Source organism: Populus euphratica, unplaced genomic scaffold (assembly GCF_000495115.2).
Source record: "Populus euphratica unplaced genomic scaffold, PopEup_1.0 scaffold63.1, whole genome shotgun sequence".
In the NCBI taxonomy this organism is placed as follows: domain Eukaryota; kingdom Viridiplantae; phylum Streptophyta; class Magnoliopsida; order Malpighiales; family Salicaceae; genus Populus; species Populus euphratica.
In genome coordinates, this window is record NW_011499942.1 from 822,242 (window position 1) to 834,221 (window position 11,980).

Below are 11,980 nucleotides of genomic sequence, written 5' to 3' on the forward strand. Positions count from 1 at the left end.
AAAAAACAGTTTTAAGATGGAGTCGGTCATGCATGCGTCTGCTTCCTCTAATTATTTTAATGTTTTAAAATTAAAATAAAAAATACTTTAAAAAAAAAAAGAAAACATTTTTTTACACATATCTCGATGCAGATCTGGGTAGCCAGGAGTCAAAGTATCTACAGTAACTCTCTTGATATAAACATACTAAATTCTGAATCTTTCGTGTAATTCATTGCAAAACTCAAATACAAACTAGCTAAAATGGCATCTACAAAACCTTGCAAGACCAAGGTTCAAGACAAGGTTGCTATCGTCACGGGAGGTGCCAGTGGCATAGGCGAGGCCCCCGTGCTTGCCTTTGCTGAAAACGGCGCACGAGCAGTCGTGATCGCAGATATTCAAGATGAAAAAGGCCAAAAGCTTGTAGAATCCAGCGGAACTAACACATCCACTTACATCCATTGTGATGTAACTGACGAAAACCAAGTCAGATCCCTTGTGGAATCCACTGTTCAACTTTATGGTCACCTTGACGTGATATTCTGCAATGCAGGCATTGCAAGCTTTGGTAAGCAAAATGTTCTTGACTTCGACCTGGACTCGAGCGACAAACTCTTTGCAGTAAACGTGCGTGGCACAGCAGCATGCCTAAAGCACGCGGCGCGTGCCATGGTGGACGGCGGTGTAAAGGGCAGCGTCATTTGCACATCAAGCGCCGCTGCTACTCTTGCAGGGGTCAGGTTCACAGATTATATCATGTCCAAGAGCGGGGGTTTGGCACTGATGAAATGTGCAAGTTATCAGTTGGGTGAGCATGGGATAAGAGTCAACTGTGTGTCGCCAGGACCGGTGGCTACACCTCTCGCATGCAAGACATTCGAAATGGAAGTAGAGGAGGTGGAGAAGGCTTTTCAGTCGTCTTATTACTTGAAAGGTGTGTTGACAACGAAGCACGTAGCTGACGCAGTGCTGTTTCTTGCTTCTGATGATTCTGAGTTTGTGACTGGCCAGAATCTGATCGTCGATGGCGGGTTTAATTTTCAAGGTATTCCCAAAATAAAATGATCCATGGTGTCGGATTTAGTTCTTCATGGATTAATCCGTTGAGAAATTTATGTACTATTAAGTGATCCACCTGATCTTCCAAATAATTCTTTCAATGACTTATTATTGAAGGATTCAATTTAGTAATACCATCAATTTATATTTGATTTATTTCAAATCAAACTAAGAATTATGATTTCTCAAATCAACTATTAACACAAAAACTATTATTGATATTTCATTTAAATTTGACAATTACATAACTCAAATTTAAACTGGTAAATACAAAATTTAAAAGCATACTAAAGATTTAACCTTCCCAAAAGTTGTATCCTTTTGTGAATGGCAAGTGTTGTTATCCATTTTTAAGTCATACATGCTACTGGAGATATCCCTTTTAAATTGAAGGTAGAAGTTTAGTTCATGATTGTTGGGAAATTGACAAAAACTAAGAAGAAAGAAATGTCTTTTTCGAACCCTGTTTCAACCATCTCCTGCTCTCTTTATCCTTCCCCATTGCTACCGAAATTGTCAGGATTCTTAGGCTAATTAGGATTCTTTATAATACTAAATTCATTCCTCTTTTACATGGGCTGTAAGGTTGAAATAAATGCTTTGAAAGTGGTACTAGAAAACCTAGTTCTACTGCTGCCGCAATTTTTTTTGTTCCAACTTAGACCCTGATTCTGATTTTGGTTCGTGCAATATCTGACCATCGCAACTATATTCTATCACTCATGACATGTTGAAGAATGGAACTAGACCTTTTTTGGGTCCTAGGGCTCATTGTTCTTATGGCAGGCTCTCAGTCAAGGATGTTTGGCATTGTCAGTTTCCTAAATTTAGATCGGGAGACCCTTTATGACCAACCAGATTGTGGCCTGATTCTGTCATGTAAAACAATTATATCTCACCTTGATTCCCCTTGAAAGACATAGTCCTAGATGCATAGATGAATTTGGGCTTTTGAATCGATGGATTTTGATATCAGAAGCTCAAGCTCTGCACATTTAAATATCTAATGTGAAAATAGAGAATTCTGCCACGAGCAGGATTCTGACCCAAGTTTTGCATCGAAAAAAAATTCTGCTGCCATCATGATTTTTCTAGTTCAATCTTAGGGTACTCCCAGTCATATCAGGATGCTCGGCATTTGTTAGTTTTTGAATTAGATCAGGAGACCCTTTTTGACCAACGAGATCGCGGCTCGATTCTGTCCTATAAAATGATTATATCTCACCTTAAATCCCTATCAACGTTGTAATCCTGCATGCATAGATGAATTTTGATTTTTGAATCACTCGATTTCAATATCAGAAGCTCAAGCTCTGCACGTTGAAATCTCTAATGTGAAAATAGAGAATTCTGCCACAAGCAGGATTTTCCAAGTTTTGCACCAAATTTTTTTTTTTGCTGCCATCACCATTTTTCTGATTCATTCTTAGGGCACTCCCAATCATATCAGGATGCTCGGCCTTCGTCAGTTTTTGAATCAGACCAGGAGACCCTTTTTGACCAACCAGATCACGGCCCGATTCTATCCTATAAAACGATTATATCTCACCTTAAATCCCTATCAAAGCTATAATCCTACATGCATAGATGAATTTTGGTTTTTGAATCGCTTGATTTCGTTATCAGAAGCTCAAGATATTCCTGTTTGAATATCTAATGTGAAGGTAGAGAATTCTGCCGCAAGAAGGATATTGACCCGAGTCTGCACTAATAAATTTCTATTTTTGGCTTAGTTTTTTGTGATTTTTGTTCTTAGTTCATACTCTCAGTCATGTCAGGATTCTCGGCGTTCGTTAGTTTTTGAGTTAGACCTGGAAATCCCCTTTGACCAACTAGATTACTACTAGTTTCTGTTCTATAAAATGATTTTTTCTCACTTCGATTCCCTATTTTGTTCTGTAAAATGATTTTATCTCACTTCAACTCCTTCATCAAATTGTAGTTCTGGATGCGTAGATGATTTTGGGGTCTTGAATCGCTTGATTTCGATATCAAAAGCTCAAGATATTCCTGTTTAAATATCCAACGTGAAGGCAGAGAATTATGCCGCGAGAAGGATATTGACTCGAGTCAGCACTAAAAAAATTTCTATTGTTGGCTTAGTTTTTGTGATTTTTGTTCTTAGTTCATGCTCTCAGTCATGTCAGGATTCTTGGCATTCGTCAGTTTTTTGAGTTGGACTCGGAGATCCTTTTAGACCAACCAAATCACTGCTAGATTTTGTTCTGTAAAATGATTTTATCTCACTTCGACTCCTTCATCAAATTGTAGTTCTGGACGTGTAGATAAATTTGGGCTTTTGAATCCCTTGATTTTGATATTAGAAGTTCAAAATATTCTCATTTGAATATCTCATGTGAAAGCAGGGATTCCTGTCATGAGAAGGATTTTGCTCGAGTTTACAGGGACACAATCGCAAGATGCTTAAAGTTTGAAGACCAATTGCAAGCCAATTTGAAGCCTTTTTTTTGGACCAAGGACCAAATAGAAAAGGTGCTAAGGAAGCTGATTAAAGATAAAATTAGTAGGAAGAAATTGGAGAACCACGTTTTTTTTTTCTACAACAGCTATCCCAGGAGTAGCTGGCCTAATGTTCCCAGCTATGGAAGGAAAGAAATCACTGGAAATCATCAGAATATGCTGGTTTCCAATCTTTGCTCCTCGAGATTACACCCTAGGGTTAATATAAGATTTTGTTTCCTAAGTGGAGCTGCATATAGGCTATATGTAAGCATCCTCTGCTGACCTAAAAATGAGGAGGGGGAGAAAAATTAACGAGGGGGAACAAAAGAAAAAATCATCTTGTCTGCAGCCGCCTCCCTCTCGGAAAAGAAAACAGAGGAGAAACCCTGTTTTAGGATTTTGAACCATCGGACAGAGCCCCGTTTCTTCTCCCCATCACCACCAGATTCTCCCCCACGGTCCAGCAACTTCTCTTAAGACCAGCCAAAATCGTGAGCCCCAAGCAGCGTCAGGAGCTTTGCTTAACATTCCAAACAAACAGCTCTTCTTTGAGTCCTGCACCAGTACGCAGCCTTCTCCAGCTTCAACAGCTGCGTCGTCTTCAGTTCCGGCAGCCATTGCTGACTCGCAGCCCGTCAATCACCAAGAACAGCAGTAGCTGTGTTTTCTTCTCTACACTGGGAGCAAGAACCAGCAGGGGCGCGGTCATCACCAGTTGCAATTCCTCAGCCACTTTGAGCAGCAATAAGCAAGAACAACACAATAGCCGGATCCTTCCTCCCAGAGCAGCAAACAGCAGCAGTAACATGACGACAGGATATCCTCCCCGACCTCCATCTTCAGCAAGCACCGGCACCAGGGGAACCCGAAGGCAGGGAGAAGACGAGGACACAAGAAGAAGGCTGGATGAACGCAGACAGTGGAGAGCTAAAAAACCAGACCGCTAGCAGACCAGGTATGTAAGCCGTTTCTCTCCTTTCTCAGTTTTGCATTTGCACTTAAAAGATTTGGGCACTGTGCGAAGGTAAATTAATTACCTTCGCACTGTGCAGTGCATGCGTGAGTAATTCAGCCCAGCCACATGGGCTGAGCTGGACCCAGCCCAAAAAAAAAGAGTAATATCGTTGGTTTTCTCGTGTATTTGATTTATGGTTTGCTATTTTTATATTGTAAAAATACAAATCTGGTATTAAAATACCCGGTTTTTTTCCATGAATTATTATATATATATATATGTCTGAAAAACAAAAAAATATTTTTTTGTGTGTTGCATACGGCCAATACCTTAACATGTTTTTGAATTTTTTTTATATATAAAAAATATTAGAAGTTTTAAAAATGTGTTTTCACATGAATTTCTTAAATACAAAAATTATTTTCTTGCATTTTTTGGATTTTACAACATGTTTGTAAAATTCCAAAGGATGTTGGCCAATATTCCAAAAATATAAAAATCTTATTTTGGGGGAAATTCATCTATTATTCACCGCTAATGTTTGAATGAAGAAATCCTTAAAGGATGAATATCCAAAATATTATTGGGAATAATTTGTTATTATTCACTGTTAATATTTGGATAAAGAAACCTAGAGTGGTAAATATTCAAAATAATTTTCTAGGAATAATAAATCAGCACACATCCTTGAAAGAAACCTTGATTATAATCTAGGACATTTCAATTTTTTACTCCACGGTTTACAAGCCGTGAGAGTATAAAATATTAAGACTAAAAAAATAGGTTTTTTAAAGCACCCTAGATTTCTAAATTTTTGTCTCTCCTCTTGTGATTTACGAGTCGCAAACTCTTGAAATACCAAGGGAAAAATGAGCTTGTAAAGCTCATGGAATCTCCTTCGATTTCTATCTTAATAAATTTAGTTAGAATTTAACCGAGAAAAACTGATGGGATTAGAAAACACCAACACCATAGCAATTATAAGACAAACTAAACACCAAGCAGCTTATCTTAGGTAGGGCGTATTAGGGGTGCTAACACCTTCCCTTTACACAACCAGTCCCTTACTTTAGAATCTCTGAAAGACCAGTTAGGTTTCCTAGTGATTATAATACTAAGTGGCGACTCCTTTTTATATAAAAATAAAATTAAAAAACTCCAAAATCAATAGATGATCGCCGCTCCGCCCTGAGCGCTCCGCCCTGAGGGTGTGACAGGAAGCAACAACACTCACAATTATTGGAAGATACGCAGTTCACCTTTGTAAAGAGGCACACCATAAATTGAACACATACATTCATTATATATAATTTCCTTGGAAAAACTCGTGCAATTCGCTTTTTTTCCTTCGTCAAGAACACAACAGGCCTAACTGCCACACATCTTGACTTTATTTTTTTAAAATGGTATATTAGATTCATCTAATAATTTCACAAACAAAAAATGTTTAAAAACTAGAGTGTATATATAAGATCCGGTACATCCTTGACAACATATCGATCTATGAGTGTAGCGTTTGCCTTCGATTCTCGGTCCATCCACACCATACAAGCGCCGCTTGGATTTTGAACTATAAGATCTATTTAAAACGACAAAACCCAATTGAAAAAATTGAGAGAATTCAAGACTCGAAGGCATTTGTCTTCGTTTTATGAAAGAAATAAACTATAAAATAAAGGAAAATTCTGAAAAAGATAGGTGAACAAAAAGAAGTAAAAAGCCCATGATTGAAGGCATAAGCTCCACTAGTTTCAATAAGTTATTTTTATTTAATTATATATAAAAAAAATAACAACAATAAATGAATTGTTGTTTTTATAAAACAAAGTGATCATAAAGACTATTACAAAAAGAAAAAATCACAAAATTCAATTATCATGCAACTCAACTCTAAATAATAAAATTAAAAAAATAATAATTTGAGTTAACATATCAAACCTACGACTCAAGTTGTGAACTTGAGACAACTCCTTCTAAAGCAAATTAAAAAAATTACAATACCCAACCCTTAACAATCTAAATATAAAAGGATGAAAAAAAAATCAATTAACAAAAAGAAATAAACAACACAAGCAAACCCGGGCAAATTAGCAAAACCCAACAAGTTGAATCATGCAAACAAGATAGCCTGGTAAAAGAGGAAAAAACATGAAGCTCAATTACTAGACCAACCATGTACCGGCCTTAAATTGTAATGTAATGAAATCTTAGAAATTTTTTTTTCTAATGTCAATATTGAATAGTATGTCTCAGATCATGAGATTTGTTTTTTGAAATTTCAGCAAAGTTTCCTTTGTTTTCTGATGTTAACAAGTTATTCACTAGATTTCATTCAATCACAATACTCAAAACTTCCACTTTGATCCAACCATCATGGATCATATCCCATCTTATCAAACAATATTTCACGTAACTATACTTCATTGTGTTTTCTCGACCTTACATCATCAATAAATAACACATTAACTACAAACAATTATAAATTTAAAAGATTCATATTGAACTAATTATTACATTAACATGCATTCATCTTCTACACATGCAAGAATATAATTACTAATTTTCTTTTTGAATAGTTTAATAATATTAGTTCCTTACTCATACATTTTAAATGTATAAGTACCAAAAGCAAAACATATTCAGGATATATATATTACAATCTACATATAATACAAATTACATATAAGCAAATATATTACATTCCACAAAATAAACAAATTAAAACACAAAATCCATATTTAAAGCTTCGCATCACCTCATAAAAAACCTATATATATAAAATTAATAAGAAATAAGGAAGATAACACATTAAATATTATAAAGCTATTATGTTCACATGTCTTCAAAATTATATCAAATTATTTTTCATCACCAACTTACTATATATCAACATTAATAACCCATTCATAATTTATCAATACTATACTTATAGGACTTCTGTGACCAACACTCATTACTTAATTTTTAATTTGATAATTCATAAAGTTTACCTCAAACCTGGCTAACTCTCTTAAATAGCCATCTATCAAACCGGTAATTCCATACGAATTACCCAACATCTGGCTATTCTCTATCAATAGCTAATACAACTAGTAATTCTATACTAACCAGTAATTCATATTAACCAACCGGTAATTTCTACTAACCAACCGGTACTTCTATACTAAACAACCAATAATTCCATACTAACCAACCAGTACTTAGTAATTCTATACTAACCAGTAAGAATTCGTATGGAATTACCGGTTTCCAATCGGTAATTCCATACTAACAAACCGGTACTTCTATACTAACCAACCGGTACTTCTATACTAACAGGTAATTCATACTAACCAACCGGTATTTCCATACTAACCAACTGGTAATTTCTACTAACCAACTGGTACTGCTATACTAACCAACTGCTGATTCCATACTAACTAGCCGGTAATTCAATTATAATACCAACAATTTCTTCATCTACTTCTTTCATATCAACATGTCATAAACAACTCATAACTAATAATGAAACTTTGAATTTTAAAAGAAAGTGATGAATCACTTACCGTTTATGAAACTTTGAATTTTAAAAGAAAGTGATGAATCACTTACCGTTTGCTTGTGATGGTCCAGGTCCTCCTGCATGATGCCCTGCTCACCTCCTACTTGATGCCCAGCTCCTTCTGCATCAATTAGATTGCACTACATTATTAATCCACTATCATTTCTCCTACGTGCCTAAATTTAAAGCACGTAATATCTTTTATTTGATTGGGGTTTACACCAGAATTTTCATTCATTTGTCACCTCATTTTCAACATATAGTTTTAATCATTTTTCTTCTTTTAACTCATTTAAAGAATTCTCCCATGAACTTTTCCTAACATTTATTTATCCCTTCTTTTCACATTTTTATGATGTTTCTTCACTTATTTATATTTTGAATATTTCAAATAAGATAAAGAATATCATTTCTCAAACATAAAACAATCAAAACCTCATTCCTATTGTCGCACGTCAAAAAAAATCCGCGCGGCATCAACTCGACTCCGGCAATTTTCATCGTTATTATTTGATTTGATCTTGTTGGATTCATTAGAAGTCGCCACCTAATATTTAATTGAAGGTTACTAGAAAACCCGGTTGTACTAATCTTGTCAGAGATTCGCGGGTAAAGGACCGATTGTGGTTAGAGAAAGTATTAGCACCCCTAACACACCCTACCTAAGGTAAGCTGCTTCATGGACTTGATGTGTTAAGAAGTTTTGAAAATTTTATCTTTTCATCAGATTTTAGAAATACAACTTCCATACAAGTTTGTACTTCTACACCGTGATCCAATCAAAATATTAAATTCTTCTTTATTCTCTGCAATTTTATCATAAATAAATAAATAAATAAAACATTCATAAGACAAATACAAGCACACACATGCACTTTCCCTATATGTTCCTTTTCTTTTCTTTTTCTTCTTTTTGTTTTTTTTATTTACAAAATACAAATAAAAAAAAAATCAAACTAAACAAATATTACATTAAACAGTCTGAAAATTACAAAATAACCCTTCAAAATTCCATAACAGAGCTGGGAAGTCCTTCTAGGCGGTGTGAACAGTCACACCTGTGAACAGTGCACATCAGCAGTGAGCCAGAACCTCTTCCTCTTTTCTGTCGCTGGAGGTGACCTGCAAAACAATGGGAATGCCCTTCTGCACCACCGGAACAGGGGCGGCGCGTGGACTCACGCGCCGCCGCTGGGAAAGCTGGAAAATGAATGGATCTAAAACGGCTTCCTCCCTTCTTCTCTCCCTCGCCGGTAGTGACCTGCAAATCAATAGAAAACACAACAACGCAATCGATTCTCCTCTTCTTAGATCTGTTTAGATCTGCTTCTCTCTCCTTCATTTTGGGTCTGCTCCATTTCTCTACTGATGGCAGATCTGGTGGTGGTTGGCTTCTGTGAAGGCCGATCTGCGAGGAGATGAAGAAGAAAATGAGGATGGCTGGTGCATGCATCCGGTTAGAAATGGTGCTGGATCTGTGGGGGATGCCGTGTTGGGGGGAAGAGCTGCTGCGCTGTGGTGCTTGCTGGAGCTCCGGCAGAGGAAAAGAAAAGAGACCAGCTGGTTGAGGAGAGATAGGACTACGGTGGAGGCAGGTTTAACAGCTGTGAAGAGTAGAGGGAGCTGATTCTTGTGGGTTGTTGGATGGAAGGTTGAAGATGAGAAGGAATGGGGGCTGTGGAAATGTGGCCGGCGGCTGGTGGAGATAGGTGAAGGAAGGAAAAATCCGAAAAGAGGAAGGGGGGGCGGCCGGATGAAGGAGAAGGAGAAGTTAAGGTTTTTTAGGGTTTTTCCTTTATTACGAAATTGCCCCTCCTTATGGTAAAATTCACCCCCCCTTTGTTTGAATTGTAGGTTGCTATTTATAGGCAATGTATTTTTCGGGTCTCAAAATTGGTCCCTCAATTTTATTTTTTTGTAAATTTTTATTTTTTTGATTTTTTTGTATTTTTTTAAAAACAAGCAATATCAACATCAACTCAATGAGAAAAATCAATGATTTTAAAAATAACACGTTAAAAGTTGAACGCATTCCAAATATCTTTGAAAATTTAAATTCTTGTGAGATGATGTTGAAAATGCTAAAAATGATGCAAATATGTTTAGAAATGTATTTTTTGGATTTTCATTGTTTTTCTCTATTTTTTGGATTTTTTTCTAAAAAGTTATCAAAATATGGATCAAAATTAGGGAATAACCCAAAATTAGGTTATTATTTCTTCAACATTATTCAATTTCTTTCTTAATTACTACTTACATTCACTATTTCTATACTATTCTACCTCAATTACATCATGTTTACTATTTTTCTCAAAATCCTCAAATTCTTATAAGAACCCTAATTTTTAAAAAAATCAAGATTATGAGAAATTAAATCAAATTTAATTGTCCTTGTTTGATAACTTACTCAAATAAACCCAAAAACACTTCATTCAAATAAGAATCTAAACTTTTCATGCTTACCGATCTAAGTTCTCCCAACTTTTCTTCTCCTCCTAGTGTGGCCAGCCCTCCTCACCTTTCTTATATCTTTCTTCACTTGATTTTTCCTTAATTTAATGTTCCAAGTCTTTCAATCTTACAAGTTTCAAAGCTATCTCTCACTTTTTCTTGTTTTTCTCTTAACTTCTCACGTTCTTCTCTTATTTTCTTTTTTTTTCTTTCCACATTTGTTACTGCTCAGTTGGCCGTTCATAACATAAAAAAGGGCTGCCTTGTTTTATTTTTATGGAAAATTACTATTTTACCCTTAATGAGTCTTTTAGCTTCTATTTGACGGTCCTTATTCTTTGATAGCACCACTGAGCTCCGTTCATTATAAAATTTTAACAAGATTTTATTCAATATATATTTTAAGATTTATCATAAAATTTTAGCTCAATCTGATGGTTAGATTTAAAATTACATCCAATAACGTAAAACTAATCAAATTGTAATTTTTTGTCAAATTTATGAATTTCTATAAAAATTATAAAATTTTAACCCAAGCTAAGGAATCATATTAAAAGGCTCCATGCAAAGTTTTAGAATTTCTTGATAACCTGATTAGGAGTCACAATTTTTTTTTCTTTTATTTTACATGAAACTAGTCAATTTATAATTTTTCGCCTAGAGGTTTTACAAAACAAATATTGAAAGATGAAATAAAAAAAAGAAGTAAAGCTTAAAAAACAAATAAAAAAACATATGAGTTAATCCTAGCCTAAAGATTACCTTTTTTCTCAGCTAAAATATATTGCAGACATTCTTTAACGGGTTAGACTTACTTATAACAAGACTATATATACTTCCATTAAGATTAATGCAAGGTATTCTTTTTCTTATGGTTTACTTTTGATAGATCCTACCTTCTACCATATTATTTTTGAGAGCTTGATATATCTCACTATTACTCTTCCATATATGACATATGTTGTTCATGTTGTTAGTCAATTTGTTGCATCTCCTACTACAGTTCATTGGATAGTTGTTCTTTGTATTTGCAATATCTTCGTGGTATGGTATTTCAAAGTCTTTTACTCTTATCTACCTCTTCCTTACAGCTCGTGCATACTTTAATGTTGATCATGACAATGATCCCACAGATAGCAAATCTGTTACTAGTTTCCATATCTTTTTTTGTGATTTTCTTATTTTTTAGATGAGCAAGAAATAATCTATTATTTCTTAGCTTTCCACCGAAGTAGAATATCATGTTATGACATTTACTACAAAAGATATTGTTTGGTTACGTTGATTATTTGATGATATGAGACTTTCTCTTTCTTAACTTACTCCTATGCATTGTAACAACTAGAGTTCTATTCATATTGATTACAACTCGGATTTTCATGAATGAAATAAACACATTGAGATCAATTATCATTTTACTCATCATCATCATCTCAAACATGATACCATTACTCTACCTTTTGTATCTTCTTCTTTGCATATTGCAGACTTCTTTACCAAGTTACATTCCATTTCTTGTTTTCATTTTC

General features: G+C 34.9%; 1 protein-coding gene across 1 annotated transcript; it reads left to right on the forward strand.

The window, feature by feature from the left end:
- The first annotated feature begins 145 nt into the window (after positions 1-145).
- On the forward strand, positions 146-1,148 carry LOC105137153 ((-)-isopiperitenol/(-)-carveol dehydrogenase, mitochondrial-like). The gene has a single exon (XM_011042782.1). It carries the CDS (start codon positions 244-246, stop codon positions 1,045-1,047), a length of 804 nt encoding a protein of 267 aa, XP_011041084.1. The 5' UTR covers positions 146-243; the 3' UTR covers positions 1,048-1,148.
- Positions 1,149-11,980: the final 10,832 nt, after the last annotated feature.

Excerpts from the sequence above, each read along its gene's own strand:
- LOC105137153 (XM_011042782.1), top strand. The coding sequence starts at position 244 with ATGGCATCTACAAAACCTTGCAAGACCAAGGTTCAAGACAAGGTTGCT.